Below are 17,054 nucleotides of genomic sequence, written 5' to 3' on the forward strand. Positions count from 1 at the left end.
CGAAACCAACCAAACAAAACAAATAAACAAACCAAATCAAACAAAGCAAAGAAAAACAAATATGTCAGGATGAACTTTCAGTCTTAACATAATTCAGCCACAAACAAAAAAAAAACCAAACAAACAAACCAGGCACCTTAAGTTATTAAGAAAATGGCTGCCATTATCATTATCTCGCTCTCCCATACTGTGGGAGTAAAAGGTCAAAAAGCCAATAGCTCACAGACCTGAGGGTCGTCCAGGGTCATAAAGGGGGTGGGAAACCGCTAGGGTTTCCCCTATTTTTTCCTACTTTTAGATGCTCTGCAAAACAGGACTCTAGAAAACGTTATAACCTATTTCACACTCCCCCCAAATGAGTCCCCAATTCAGGCTCTCCCCACCATGAGGTTAACTAAGTGCCCCAGGGAATGCTGGGTAGGGAGTAGCCCAGTTTTAGCTCCCGGTCACTGGCTTCAGGGGTGCACAAACCGGATTTCTGATCGCAATCATGCCTTCAGCCTCTTTTTCTCTGGAGCCGAATCCAAATCTGTCATCTCTCTGAGAGAAAGAAAATAAAAAACAGACCTTCCCCAATTATGTGTGCTCTCATATTCACAGGCTGACACAGATCATAATTAAAGATGAAGGCATCCATTACAATTGTCATTTTTAATTCAAGCACAGACATAATTACAACTGAAGTGTTCTACTTCGGAAGCTCCTCTTTTGTCCCGTTTTATAAAGCAAAGGAGGTTCGAATTGAAGCTCAATGAAAGCCAATCAAAATCTGGCTGAGCAGCAGCTCACACTCTGATTGGACGGCTGGTTGCCGTGCGGACTGTTTTGATCAAGCACATGGTTAGAGGGAGTGAGGAAGTGTCCCTAAAGAGCAGTGTTGTTTTTGACAACCATCTTAGATTTAGTCTTAGTCTTTTGGACTAAAATGCTTCTTAGTTTTAGTCAAATTTTAGTCACTTCTATATGTGATAGTTTTAGTCCAATTTTAGTCGACGAAAAGTCAAAAAGGTTTTAGTCTAGTTTAAGTCAAAAAAAGGGGAAAAAGTAGTCTTTTAAAAAATTAATGTAGGTCAGTAAGTATTTTGCTGTTGGGTAGTGTCACTTATAAGTTAGCAGATCTATAGTTCAACACAATGTGAGCTTCCGGATCGACTATTTTCACCAATAATTACAATAATGAAGGAATGTTTTAGAACATAAAAGACAAACAAGTATGGAATGCTAAAACGGCTTGCCATACTAGTATAGCAAAGAGTATTTAATGCTAAAATGGCTTGCCATAGCGTCAGATACTTTTTAAGTTTTAATTGGCATGCACAATAAGCAGAAATGTCATGCATTTAAAATGTCTGACGGACCACCCACTAACATTTTCGTCTATTCTTGTCTCGTCATGTTTTAGTCATCAACGAGCCATTTTTATCTCGTCATCTTCTCGTTATCGTCATGAAAAAAAGTGGCGTCAACGAAATGATTTCGTCATCGTCATCGTTGACGAAAACAACACTGCTAAAGAGTTCCCCCAAATGAAAATTGTGTCATCTACTCAACCTCACAACATTCCAAACCTGAATAAACTTCTTCATAAGAGCTTCATATGAGAGGTAAGAGCTCTAAAAAAAAAAAAAAACTTTCACACACTTTTCTATACAATTAAAGCATACCTTTGTGAAAAAGAAATGTGCTTACTTGTACTGCATACTTGTAATAGACAACTCTTAAACATATAAATAAAATGTTAAAAAAGTCGACTTTTGTGACTGTTTCTTAATATAAGTACACTTTTAAAAGTACTTTGTAAAAGTACTGTCAAATAAAAAAATAAATATAGTTTTTCCTAAAGTACATTTTAAATTGTTTTAATAATGCTTTTTAAGCTTTAAAGCATACTAAAGCACATGTAAATTATTTGATCATAATTGAAAAGTATGTTAATAGTACTTTTAAACCATATATATGGTAAACTAAATATTATCTGGTGATAATGTGTAATATTTGTAAATAAAGATTTGTAGTGATGACATTTTTATATATAAATATATATAATAAAATTTAAAAATTTATGGTAAACTATAATATTTAGTTTACCATAAATACTCACCAGTATGTTCAGCAGTAAACTTAAACTAACCATATTTAAAATCCATTATAATTAAAGAATTATAAAATGACATACCAAAAGTTCAACTAACTGCATTTATATACATTTAAACTATAATACATTTTCATTTAAATGCAATTAACATTAAATTAATTGTCTGAAAACATTACATTCAATTCACACTTAAAGTGCATTATTTCTATATACAGTCAAACGAAAAATTATTCAGACATCAGATATAATTTTAAAATATATATTTTTTTTACTAGTGGGTGCAGGACACTATAGTTAATTTATGTAAGTGAGGATAGCAAAATAAAGTAAACTGTAACATATTATACCCAAAAAACTTCATACTAAAAAAAAAAAAAAAAAAAGGATTAAATATTGGGGACCACAAATGATTTGACACTTTGACCTGGCCATGTTTTGTTACATACCTTTCTATCAAAGTTATCTGACTTTATCAAGATGAATTTGTTTTTGAAAGTTTAACTCCGAGTTCTAGTCATATTTTATTATCACTTTCTAAACTATAGCGAATAAACTGTGGTAATGTGAGAAATGGTTTGACTGTTAAACCAACTTTTAGTGAAGGACCTAAACACTCCACAGAAGAAAAAAGTCATACAGGTTTGAAACAGTATGAGGGTGAATAAATGAAGAGAAAAGTCATATTTTAGGTGATTTTTTCCCTTTTATAAATCTACCGGTGAACCAGCTTGAGATCTTGACCCAATGTTGTCAGGGCTCCTGTCAGGTTAACAGGTTCTCCAGCAGGTCGAGGTACATGGCATTTGAGTGCAGGGATGTGACAGTTAACAGCCCCCCTGCCTGGCACTACTGTATATCCCATCTATGTGACAGCATATGGCAGTATGGAGTGCACTACAGAACAGTGAGAGAGGAGAATAAGAGGGGACATTAAAAACATTGTCTCTGGGCTGCGGCGGCAGCAAGAATGCGAGGGGATTATGGATTATATCTCTTCTAATTTACATTCCTGAATGTCTGCAAATCCATTAACCCAGTTTGCCCTATGCTTGAGGAGTCGCCAGGAGAATTTAATCAGCCTGCTGCCCCACCGCCAAGCCGCACACGTCAGCGCACTTAATTGAATTGAAATCAGCTATCTTTGTTCTTTCATAGCGCACAGCGCCAGTGCAACAGCTTCACGCCGACACACGTGGCTGTGGTTTGAATGCGGCTGCTGTGGCCTGAGAGATGTAAATAAAGACTTTAGGACAGTCAACGATATCCAAGAGACGCTGGAATTGAACTAAATGCTCATGAGGACATTCAAAGGGACATAAAAATACAGTTACAGCTGCCTGTTATGTAACACAGGCAATAGAGTAGGTTATTCATTTACCCATATCTCCTTACCTACTCGAGCTCACGTTATGAGGAGTGTGTATGTCAGGGTTACAGCATGTTTAAGGAAACCATTTAATAATACTTTTTATTAATACTTTTACATACCTTTTGTATAAACAAAATAAAAATAATGTAATAGATTTGATGGAATAAAATACATATAATAAATATTTATGTGTGTGCCAGTACATAAATCCATATTGATTTAACAGCAATAATTACCTACACACCAAGGTTACACAGGGATTTCCACGAACAGTAAGCAAATCACTTGAACAAGTCATTGAAATGTACAGTAATTTTCCAAAATAAATCAGACTTTTCGTCTGTAAAGTACAACAAGATGTTTTCTTTCATCATTAAAGGAACCGTTCACCCAAAAATGAAAATTAACCCATGATTTACTCACCCTCAAGCCATCATAGGTGTATATGACTTTCTTCTTTCAGACGAATACAATTGGAGTTAAATTGAAAAATGTCCTGGCTCTTCCAAGCTTTATAATGGCAGTGAATGGGTGTTGAAATTCTGAAGTCCAGTAAGTGCATCTATCTATCATAAAAAGTACTCCACACAGCTCCAGGGGTTAATAAAGGCCTTTTGAAGTGAATCGATGTGTTTGTGTAAGAAAAATATCCATATTTAAAACTTTATAAACCGTAATCTCTAGTTTCCGCAAAGTGTAGTATGCGCATTCATGAGAGAGTGGCGTTCCAGTGGATGACGTAGGACTCTGGTGAGAAGCGACGAACACAGAAGTGGTCATAAATTGCAAGTACAAAACCAGGATTTGTAAAGAAAATTGTCTGAGGCTTTCGATAGAAGCCAAATTTGGTTTTCACAAGACTACCATATTCTCAGCAGAGCTGATGCAATGCCTATGTCATCCGCTGGAGCGCCACTCTCAAGTGAACACGTGTACAACAATTAGTGGAAGCTAGTGATTACAGTTTATAGTGCTTTGAATATAGGTATTTTTCTTACACAAATGCATTGATTTGCTTCAGAAGACCTTTATTAACTTCCCAGAGTCGTTTGGAGCACTTTTTATGATGGATGCATGCACTTTATTGAACTTCAAAACAGCCATTCACCACTATTATAAAGCTTGGAAGAACCAGGAGATTTATTAATATAACTCTGATTGTATACGTCTGAAAGAAGAAGTCATATACACCTAGGACGGCTTGAGGGTGAGTTAATCATGGGGTAATTTTTATTTTTGGGTGAACTATCCCTTTAAGACCTCCAAAATAATGTTTAAGACTACTATTAAAGACACTGAGGACAAGCCATCTGCACAGATGTTTAGATTGTTTTAAATCTTCCTGTTTGTGTAGCAGAACTCACTCAGACTACTCCAATACACATGCACACACACACGCATAAAAATGCTTTGTCCATGCATTTAAACGCCCATCAGGATTTAAAGTGGCACTGAGCATGAAAACAGAAACGGCTTACATCAGAGCATAATTCCTGCATTGTGTGTGCAGTGCATTACTTTACATTGCATCAGAAGACACAATCCGGATGCTAAAAAAAAAAAAAAAAAAAAAAAAAAAAAAAAAAAAAAATCAATTTTAAAAACAAAAAACACTGCTAATTATGCGGTTGATATCTCAAAAGGCAGAACCCCAGGGATTATGTCTGTTTAAGACAAGAAAACAATTTTCTTTTGAGAAAATGGTCAGAGATTTCACAACGTCGCATAAATCACAGCCTGCGCTCTACTCAGCAATCGCACACGGCGGTCCGGTTAAGTACTTTCTCTGTGTCAGATAAGAGCTGCGTTTCACTGGCAGTCAGCCATAACTCAGCTATTGTAGGACTGCCCATTTGACCCTGGCTATATTTACCCAGAATCCATTGATCTGTATTTACCCATCCTCTCTACCTCCACCCCTCCGAAAGATCAACACTGTCTTCTCAAGACCGCCTCTCCTGATGACTGGAACAGACATGCCAAAGTAAAGAGCCCTCTGGAAGATATTGAATGTCAGGGAATCTTTGAAGGATAAACCGACAGATGGCGTGATGACAACTCTCTGCTTCTCATAACACCAGTGTATTGTAATGCCATTTGGGCAACATTGCGCTCCCCCCCCACACACACACTAATATACGCACAGGCCTCTGTAGGGGAGTATCATCTATAAATAATACCACTAGGAGGCCGGTGTACGGTTAGTGAGGTGCAGTCCATCGTCTAATTGACGCTGTGGAAAAAAACAGCTAGGAGAGTCACTGAGAGTTGAGGCTGATATGTAACACCCTCAACGCGTGGCTCTGGCCTCTCCCTGACCTCACACACCAGGCCAAGTCAAGTTTCGGCCAAGTCCGAGAAGGCCTGAGCTGACCCGATTGCGTACACGGGGCATAACACATCTGATACAACTAGCTAATGTTTCATACAGTGCCGTCACTCACACGATCACCTGATAAAGTGATTAAAATACTACTTTTATAGAAAGCAACAGCCGTAAATTTTGGCTAATGGACGTCTTGTTTTTGGAAAGCATGTTACAGGATATTTCTGGGCTGCTATTCTGAAATCCTGTGGAGGAAGGAAAGTTTATACTGAAATGAGGCAGTCTAAACCATCTCCCGCAAGGTTTAAGTATTATGTTGTAAAAACTCCGGCCAGAGAATAAATTCAAGAGCCAGCAAGCTTTCGTTTTCAGGTTTTTTAAATGGTACAAACGGAATATTCTGTTTCCACTTTTCCTACCTTTTACACATCTCAGGACTTGCGTGAAACGCCAGAGAAATTTTACTTTTTTTGATCGTTAAGTTGAAAATCTGCAGACTACACTTCTGATCCTAGTAAATGAATTTAAAGACTCATAAATATTAAGCACAATAAAAAGGGCCTCACATACAGTCTACAAACAGCTAAAAGCAGACAATCGAAATCTATTAACATTGTCGCATTTTCTGCATTGATTTAATAGGAAAATCCACAGAATGGATTGAAATGTGCTAAACATCTAAAGCTTCAATTGCTTCACTTCATAAAACCTTAATATATCATCAGCAGCCAAGGTATTCATTGCATTAGGGATGCAAATGGCTTATATGTAAATGTAAATATCGGCATCGGCCCGCTATGAAAAAATATGCCGATATGTAATGCTGATAAGAGGAATAACTCTTGCTTTCAGGAATAATAATGCTTTCAGGGCGTACTAGTGCATAGATCATGTCAGCAGTGTGGCTCATTCTTAAAGCAAACTTTTGCCTGAATCATGATTAGATTCACTGTTTTGGATCGCTGCATTTAATCTGAGAATGCACGTATTGGTATGTGGTAGAGTAAATAGTAATAGCAGTGGTAGCAGGAGCCGGGGTTGCCAGGTTTTCACAAAACCCAGCCAACTGCTAGTTAAAACTAGCCCAATCGCATTTTGGAGGGGGTCCCCTGTTAAAACTCGCATTTCAGAGGGTAAATATCATGTTATTGAGTTCGCTTTAACCAGTGGACATGAAAAAAAAAAAAAAAAAACTTGCAGGAACAGTGTTAAAGTAGCCCAATTCCGTGGGAAAACTGTGGACTTGGCAACACTGGCAGGAGTGTAAGGAGTTTTAATTCCGTAGGGGGCGCTGTTGGCCTACTTCTAATAAAATGAAAGTAAAATAGACATTTAGACTGTTTCTGATTACATAAAGCAGTAATTGATGTCATAAAATCATAGGTATGTTTTGATTCAAAGGTCAGAAAAATCACAAACATTATACTTGTAAATAACATAAAAATGTATACTGATTTATTCATTAATCTGTATTAATATGCTATGTTTTTTAAAACAAATTATGAGCTCTAAAAGATTTAAAATTTTTACAACTCTGTTGCTTTTAGACCTTCTACAAATATTAAATCTTAAAATAAAATGTTAAAGTTTGCCACTGCATTTTTCAAAAGAAAAAAAAAGTAGCGATTGCTATAGTTTATTTATAGTCATTTTCAAAACTTTAATGAACTGACATAAAACAATTTCATTATTGTTCATTTAATTCTAACAAATACGTTCTTGTTAAAAACTAACCAAAATTAAAAATAATTTGCTTATAATTTCTGCACAGAAGACTTGGTGTTGTTTCCAAACAAACGGAAATATATCGGTATCGACATAGTCCAAAATTAGTTGAAAAATATCGCCATATCGGATATCGCCAAAAATCCAATACCGTGCATCCCTACATTTTATGTTGCCTGTTATGCTTTTTTTGACTCTCAAAGTGACGGTAGCCATTTACTTGCATTTTATAGATCACCAAGGATCAGTTTCAACTGGAAATCTTCCCCATACTGTTCCACTGAAGAAAAAAGTCAATTTATAATCTCTTTAAATGAAAATAACTTCCTGTAAACTCAAATTCAGCATGAATTTGCAACAAGGCTCTGTTATCCTGAAGCCTTTAGTTTTACCTGTTCTATGGTTAAATATTTGAGCTTCAATCTATAGAAACACTGTGTACTGACCTTGAAAGTAGGAGGCACCCATAATCCCCTGTGAAAGGCATAACCTGGTTCACAAGAGGTGGGTGTGTTTGTAAAAGTGTGTCCGTGACACTTCAAGCTGATAACACCTCCATTATTCAACATGAAACAGCCAGTGAGATACCTCCTAACTTTGAAAGTCAATGTTTGTGCAGCAAGTGCACTGGAGTTATGATACCAGACATCGGTGCTACGGTTCAGATAGTTTACCTGGACACCAGGTGAGCTGGACAGCGGTGTCTGAAAGGTTATTATCATTGCAAAAGACAAAAATGAGTTACCAGTTTTGTTAACCAAGTGCTAAATGTTTTGTTTTTACATTTTTTTGTCAATGCTGAGTGGTCTGATTTAAGTAATTTCCCAAGCTTGAATTATGTTATGACTATCGCATATAATGTTCAGGGGGGTAGCAAATCTAGCATTGGCGAAACCAAAATAATTAGCTGTGAAAAGCAAATTTGTTATGCCATTCAATGGCTCAGCTCTCTTTGTGAAACACTGCAAAGCCAACACAAAACACATTAGAGTCTCGTTTAGTTTATCTGAACTGCACAGGGTCTAAACAGCCTCAAAAATAACTCCTGGATAATTAGTCATGCCCTAAACTGCAAATTCAGTGACTAGTTCCTCAGAGTGGATCCAGTCCATGTTGCTGGATACCCTATAATGAGGGTAGTTACAATTTACTGCGAAACGTAGGAGCAATGGCACATTTATAGCACATTTAATTGTCCGCAAGGACTGCATTGTGCCGTGTTAAATAATCAACTTTGATTGTATTATTTTGTAATACATGTGGAGCTTCTAATAAAGTGTTGTCGTCATGTGTTAGAAGAAATGACTAAAGTTAACCTGAAACAGTTTCATGCACCATTAAAAATAAAAATGAATTTAAAAAATGGCCAAAACTATAATAGATCTGGATGGTAAGGTGAGGAAGGAGAGATGCTGAAAAACAAAGCAATACCTCGAAGGCATATGAATGTGAGGAAGTCTTCTGTCTTGGGCTTGCGACTCGAGAGGAATGTGATATGTGTGAGCGGCGTGGGCAGAGAGGGGTCGGCCATCTTCACCGGCGTGGTGCTGGGAGAGTTGGGTTGAGACTGAGCAAACTTCCTCTGTGCATGCAGTCTGGGCCTAAGAGAGAGAGAATGGAAACAATAGATTTTAAATACACTTGCGTTCTATCATATAACAGAGTTTATGGACACATTAGAAAAACTTTTCTTCTGCAAATCCCCACTTGGCACTGGGACTCGGATAGCGCTGCCCAGAGCAATAAATTCATCTTAACGCATTTGCTCTTGTGATGGTAAAACTCCACTCGGGGCCTAGCTGTTGCCATGACTAATTCAGTCGATCTGGAACACATTCAGACACGTTTTTGGTCCTATTAGCACACAAGAGCTGCTACTTTTGATAGTTATCCAAATGCTGATAACCCAGTTGAGCACTGAAAGAATATAGGATACAAATTCAGAGGTTTTCAACCATTTTTTAAGCTTGCTGAACTGCAGAAAAACGGAAAATAAAGTTAGTTCACCAAAAAATGCAAATTCTATCATTAATTACCCACTCAAATTGTTGAATGAAGTTATTTTGTTTTCTTTGCCCACAAAAAGTATTCTCGTAAATTAATAAAATTAACTTGAACCACTGAGTCACATGGACTGTTTTAACAATGTCTTTACTACCTTTCTGGGCCTTGAACATGTCAGTTGTGTTGCTGTCTATGCAGGGTTAGAAAGCTCTCGATTTCATCAAAATATCTTAATTTGTGTTTTGAAGATGAACAAAGGTCTTACAGGTTTGGAATGAGATGAGGGTGAGTAATTAATGACAGAATTTTAATTTTGGTGTGAGCTATTCCTTTAGATTTTAGGGTTGCCGTCTTTTTCCATCTTTTATAAAACAGCAACTTTTTCTCTCACAATTTTAAATTTTAAGGCAAAAAGACTGAACTGTGAGATATAAACTCACAATTCTCCATTAAAGTAAAAATTATGAGATATAAATAGGGATATCTGGCTTTTCCCCCCCTCACAGTTATGAGTTGACAACTTGCAGTTCTGTTTATATCTCGCAATTGACTTCTTTCCTCAGAATTCCAGTTTCTTCAACCAAAAATGAAAATTCTGTCATTAATTATGCTCTCAAATTTTTGAATACAGTTGTTGTCTTGTAGCTTCATAAAATTAAAGGTTGCACCACTGTCTTTACTACCTTTCTGGGCCTTGAACATGTCAGTTGTGTTGCTGTCTATGCAGGGTTAGAAAGCTCTCGATTTCATCAAAATATCTTAATTTGTGTTTTGAAGATGTCTTACGGGTTTAGAACGACATGAGGGTGAGTAATTAATGACAGAATTTTCATTTAGGTGTGAACTATCCCTTTAGATTTTAGTGTTGCTTGTTTTTTTTATCTTTTATAAAACTTTCACAATTTTTACATTTTCTTGCAATTTTGAGGCAAAAAGACAGAATTATGAAATATAAACTCACAATTCTCTATAAATATCAGAATTGGGAGATATAAATTGGGAATTCTGGCATTTTTCCCTCACAGTTATGAATATACATCTTGCACTTCTGTTTCTATCTCATGCACAATTGACTTCTTTCCTCAGAATACCGGGTTTGTAGCTCACACTTCTGGCTTCTGAGAATTGTGAGATATAAATTCACAATTCTCCATAAAAGTCAGAATTGGGAGATATTAATTGGGAATTATGGCTTTTTTTCTCACAGTTAAGAATTTACATCTTGCAGTTCTGTTTCTATCTCATGCACAATTGACTTCTTTCCTCAGAATTCCGGGTTTACATCTCACAATTCTGACCTTTTCCGAGAATTCTGAGTTTACTTCTGACAATTTTCATATCACAATTGTCATAAATCTAATAAAATATTAAATCAAATAAAATGGTAAATTGAACACTGTAGTGACCATCTCCGATTCATTTCAAGTGAAAATGTTGTGGTTTTTGTTGCACGTCTCAAGAATCAGTGCAGATACTCTCTGTGAGTGACCGACGTGACACAATTACACTAACGGACACATATGAGATGTCGACTAACTCTTCCTCTGAATGCTGTTTCACGTCAAGCCTTTGAAATGTAATTAAGTTCTCCATTACGCACTGTGAGGACTTCAGCAGCAGCTGATGACTGATAAATAGTACTAAGGATGAATAAAGCTGCCAACTTTCATGGCCTCTCACACTCACTCATCACAACTTCTCCTTTCAGAAACGTCTAACTTACTGACTCTACATTTCAGTTCAGCTCTCCCCATGAAACAGCATGGAATACGAAAAACAGTGGAAAGTCGTACGTCTCAATTCCTCCTCCACCCTCCGCGTGCTGCCAGAGGAGGCACGCGTGTACGCACTTTCCATTTCAGCTGCATTTCATCATTTTACCCACACGCACTCCCCTCAGTCCACGCCTGATGTTTGCTGCCAAATATGTTCTCCCCACACAGAATTAAAGAAAATAAGGGGGATGGGTAAAAGACAAACATCATTCACTCCTGTACAAATTAATCTCATTCAATCAGAGGACCGTGCCTGAGATGGCTTGCCAAGCCCCGGCAGCTTTGACGAATCCGCGACGGCATCGCTAATCAATTCTCACCAGCGCTGTGTTCGGCGGACAGATTGTTTCTCTCCTTTTTTTCTCTTTCAGTCTCTCATGGATGTGACTGATGGCACAGGCACTGTCGCTATGCCACAAAAAAGATGAAACTCTGCAACTTCCGTTCACATCTATTTGGCACCAGACATTCTAACTTGAAATCTTAATTTTATGGTTTCCAACACATTATTGAAGCATTTATAAGGGATATGAAGTTTATGTGTACTTCTTTGGGGCAAATGCTCAAAGAAAATAAAGCAATGACTAAAAACAAAACCAAATTGCAATGGTGAACAATGAGGATCTGGCAATTAAATGTGCTGGAAGAAAACCGAAGAAAAAAAAAAAAAAAAAGATCGAAATTCTTACAGACCTGGATATAAACAAGAAATTACAATGGACTGTAGTTTATTTACATGGGGAAATATTCAAGTGGACACAAGATTTAAACACATGTGCTGTGTTTCAAAAAGATGCATAATCACTCTCTAAACCAGCATCATCTGTTCAAATGGGGTCTGCAGCTCCACACCCAACCAATGACATTAATTAATGGAGATTACGCAGGCAAAAAGTTCATCATAACACTGTAGATAGCTGGAGGGACTAGATGACAGCTGAGTGAGATTTCAGCCAACAAACACAAGCATAAAAAAACCTAGACTATAAAACGTTGCTGCTAGATATTCAACAAAGCACTTACAAGCCGGCCAACTGCCCCATTACTTACTGATTGCTAAAGTGTTTCAGGCAGAGGTGCAACTTCATTTAGATGGGTCCAGAGGAGAACTCATACTTTGCGGGAGAAATAAAGAAAACAATCTCTTTTTCTTGCAATGGTTTTTATAAGCAACCTAAATATTTTTAGGAGCTGAGAACTGCTGCTTTAGAAGTATTAACGCAGCTAAGTACCAGAGTAGTTCTGGTGCAGCTGTGCAAAAAAATATCCAGTAAAACAACGTAGGATGTCACGGTTCATCGAGTCAGTCTAGACTGCTCTGAATCTCAGAGACGGCCTGCTTTTATTGGACAATTTATCCTATCTGTTCCTCATTACAGGGTATAATGGCCAACTGTTTGGCATACAAGTATCCAGTGACAGAGATAGGGATGCATGCTGGGATAGCCGACATGACGTAGCGTAATCGCTTTACATTTTACACAGAGCAGAGCAGTTTACAACTTAATGCATGCCTATTATCACTTCTATACAGTCTAAATACAAACCTTGCATGATATAAAATGGAAAGCCCTGGAAAGTTACCTGGGATATTGTTCGGATTCATGCAAATGTGTGAGTCTTTTGAAAAGAAAATGGTTATGATAACATCTGATGACTCTGATAATCTTCAAACTCAAACATAATAGATTTAAATGATAGCTCTCTTTCAAAACCTAGTGAGTTCCCTAGACAGCTTTGTAGACAAGCAAAATGCAAATGCTATTCCAAAAAGTAGAAAGCAATGTTATTCTGCTTTCTAAGATATCAAATTCTAGGGCAAAATTGCATGCAATTTTTTTTGGATGGAAGACAATCACATAATGCATTGCACTGAATACTTTAAACTAGTGGCATCTCATCAAACTGGACAATTCTAGCCTCCATAAACTCCAATAAAAAAGTTAAACTTCATCATATGTATCAGAGTCAAAATTTGTGTGGCACAAGGAACTGTTGCATATGTAGAGTGAACCAATTCAGCAACTTGTGAAGGTTCATGATGTTTAGGATTTTGCCTAAGTAGGCAGCACATAAACTTGTTAGAAAGTTTCAGAGTTTTGGAGCTCCACATATTTTCCCAGAAGTTGTGGCTGTCCCCAATCATAACGTGTCTGTAAAAATTCATGATGCACTCAAAATAAATCCTGACTCCAAATGAACTCTGTTTCAACTTCAAGACTCCCCTGTCAACCAGGCAATGATATATTGAACCTTCTGTATTTCTCAGAGAGAAGCAGTCTGTAAAATGCAACATGAGTGATAGAGGGTGGAGATGGGATCTAACCACATCCTCCAGACAGGATGGGTAAAGAGGGCCATGAGAATGACTGATCTGGGCATTCCGGTTCCGCTGGTCTTACCCTTCCTCAGTGGGTGAGAGACATTGCAACACAATAGCCCCATGGAGCTTCCCAGCCTGTGCACTCCTTAATGGGACAGATATGGGTTCTCTTACAATGCTAGTCTTTTAACAAGAGGCTCATGCATAATTTACAGCTGATAAAAACCACAACGGGGTAAGGTCACTCCAGGAACTAGGGCTCTGATCCTATTACCATTTAGCTTATGGTGAAAACCCATGATGAAGAGATGTGACTGAGGTCAAGTTTAAAGGGTAATGGGTGCATTTATGTTAATCTCTCTTATTTTATAAACAGAAATGACTAGAAGGCATCCAGGAATTTCAATATATCCGCCTCCAGTGACAAAGTGTTGTCCTCGAAATCCACCTTTAGCTTCAAATGTAGGTTTCCCTCCAAATTCTCCAAAATCAGTTTCCCATTTTAATGTATTAGCTTACAAATCAGTCTACAATTTAGGGTATCAAGCCTGCAAATTAGCTTCCAGTTTTCAAGGTATCTACCTTCAAATTGGTTTGAAGTCTCTGGCTCCAAATAAATCTACAGATTTTAAATTACTACTTCCAACTAATTGGTCTACAATTTTCAAGATCTTTGGCTCCATATCAGTCTACAGATTTCCAGGTCTATGCCCCCAATTTGGTCTATGTTTGCAGAGGGATCTGCCTCCAATCAATGTACAATTTCAAGTTACTACCTCAAAATTCAGTCTACAGTTTTGAAGGTATCTACCTCCAAACTGGTCTAAAGCAGTGGTGTCCAAACTCGGTCCTGGAAGTCTGGTGTCCTGCAGAGTTTAGCACCAACTTGCCTCAACACACCTGCCAGGAAGTTTCTAGTATTCAGATTTGTTTAATTAGGGTTGGAGCTAAACTCTGCAGGACACTGGCCCTCCAGGACCGAGTTTAGGCACCCCTTGTCTAAAGTTTCTGGCTCCAAATAAGCCTACAGATTTCAATGTACTACCTCCAACCAATTGGTTTACAGTTTTCAAGGTCTATGCCTCCAAAATCCAAAGTCTACAGATATTAAGGTATATGACTCTGATTTGGTCTACAGCTGCCAAGGGATCTGCCTCCGAACCAGTCTACAATTTCAAGTTACTACCTCGAAATTCAGTCTACAGTTTTGGAGGTGTATGCCTCCAAGCTGGTCTACAGCAGAGGTCTTCAACCTTGCTCCTGGAGACCCACTGTCCTGCAGAGTTTAGCACCAACCCTAATCAAGCAAACCTTAACCAGCTAACAAGCTTGAATAATCACAGGCAGGTGTGTTGAAGTAAGCTGGAAATAAACTTCGCAGGACAGTAGGTCTCCAAGAGCAGGGTTGAAGACCTAAGGTCCATGGAAGGGGTCTCCAAACTCAGTCCTGGAGGCCTGGAGTCCTCCAGAGTTCAGCTCCAACTCCTGCCTGGAGTTAGCCTCAACGCACCTGCCTGAAAGTTTCTAGCATGCCTAGTAAGACCTTGATTAGCTGGTTCAGGTGTGTTAAATTAGGGTTAGAGCCAATCTCTGCAGGAGACCCCTGGTCTATGGTTTTGGTCCAAAGTACCTGCATTCAATCTGCCTCAAGTCTTTATTGTATTTCAAATAATGCCACCAGTGTCAAAGTGCAGTATCTGCCTCCAGTTTCTCTCCTCCGCCTGTGTAAGGGTGTGCTTAAGATACTGGTACAACGAAGAGGTCAGAATAAATCAGACCTCCTGTGGATCTGCCCAGCTGGCAGAGATGTGGAAAGAAGCAGACAGAAGTGGAGTGAAACAGTGAATGGGCAGCCAAGTGAAACAACAAAAAAGGAAAAACACAAGGGGCGAGCACCTGCTGGGAGGCGCGGAGGGAGGGATTATGGCAGGATGTCCCGATTCATCCCCCTCTAATCCCTTAGCCTCACCCTTCAAAAAACGGCTTGCTCTGATGTTACATGTGGAGCTCTTCTGTATCACTGATTAGCTTTCAGAACAGCGGCAAGAAAGAGGAGTTGGGTTTGCCCCATCGGAAAAGGAAAAGAATCAGTGACTGGATCCCTAAGGCTCATAGGAGGTTAAGAAAGGTGGGGTAACAAAATGCTTTGGTAACCTTTATATTTCACTGCTTTACAAGCAACAGCTGTTGTGAGCTTGGAGGGCACAATTTAATGTATATCACAGAAACGTACAGATGAAGTCTAATATCATGGTGGCATGCAGGAACACACATGGTTGCTGGTTTACATTACATGCAATTACATGAAACGTGTTAATGCTTAATCATTTGCACGTTGAGAAGTTGTCCCTCCACTTGATCTGCCTCCAATCACAGGAGGTAGTCACAGTCTCCAACTTTAAACAACTGAAGCTGTCCCATCTGCATCAGCAGTTGGATATTAAACACAAGCCTTATTCAGAGTGGCCAGTTGTGTTCTGTGATCTCTGTTGGTGTGATGTGAAATCTTTGGTAACGTGATCCTGAGCGCACAGCATGACGATAAAGTAAAACAGGTACTGCATGCACTCAGAGACTCTCCAGTGTGCACGATTGTTTTTAAGGCTGACGCTCCTCTAAAACAGCACCAAATCGTGCCGAACAGGAGGAGTTGGAGGGCTTCCACAAACAAAAGCACATTGGCGGCGCCAGGGGTAAAAGGGACGACCCCTCCGGTGTCAGCACCTCCCCCCCAGATCCCGGAGCATCAAAGCATTCCACAGCGGCTGGAGTCACTCCTAATCTCAGCAGCAGGCTCTGGCACTCTCCGGATCAGATGAGTGGAGCAGGGGAGAAGCTCGCAGGGAGGGAGAAAGAGATGAATGATTGCAGGAGGGAGATGGATGGAGCCATGAAGAGAGGGCAGGCACTGATAGACCCCGGGGGCAGAGATGTTTGAGTTTTAGGAGGGAAGAGAGGGGAGGAGGGGTGTATAAAACCCTTTGTGTGCAACACTGATTCATTCGGCCTGTTTTCAGTCATGTGCATGTATTAACATGGAGGCAACTTTGCAATAACAGGATGAAAAGCACAGCCCTCATGGATCCATCAAGGTGATCTATAGAAAAAGAATGAACTGGATAACACAGTAAATAAAGGTGTTTTTTTATGTGCCGGCAGCCTCTGAGTCCATAGAAAGGCATTTTAGATTTATTTTTTTCACTATGGCCAAAACCATAACTTGGGCCTTGCCTTAAGCCTTACTCAGCTGACAAATCCTATAATCTTGCGATGTTCTGAAAACAACCAGACAGTGATGCGATGCTTTGATGTGACTGCCGAACAGACATTTATAATGCTCAGCATACGCCACACTGCTTTGTGCTGTTTGTGTAATATGCCATCTATTTGACTTGCATTTTTAGACCTAAACAAGCACTTTCGATTGACTGTGATCT

The 17,054-nt window shown here is 38.7% G+C and overlaps 1 protein-coding gene across 1 annotated transcript in view; it reads right to left on the minus strand.

Annotated features, from left to right (window-relative positions):
* jarid2b (jumonji and AT-rich interaction domain containing 2b) overlaps positions 1-17,054 on the minus strand; it is a 93,490-nt gene that overhangs the window by 27,685 nt on the left and 48,751 nt on the right. Inside the window, exon 9 of the mRNA XM_073822437.1 lies at positions 8,947-9,116. Coding sequence (XP_073678538.1) covers positions 8,947-9,116 — 170 coding nt within the window. The remainder of the gene's footprint in view (positions 1-8,946; positions 9,117-17,054) is intronic.

This window comes from Garra rufa, chromosome 17 (genome assembly GCF_049309525.1).
Source record: "Garra rufa chromosome 17, GarRuf1.0, whole genome shotgun sequence".
In the NCBI taxonomy this organism is placed as follows: Eukaryota; Metazoa; Chordata; class Actinopteri; order Cypriniformes; family Cyprinidae; genus Garra; species Garra rufa.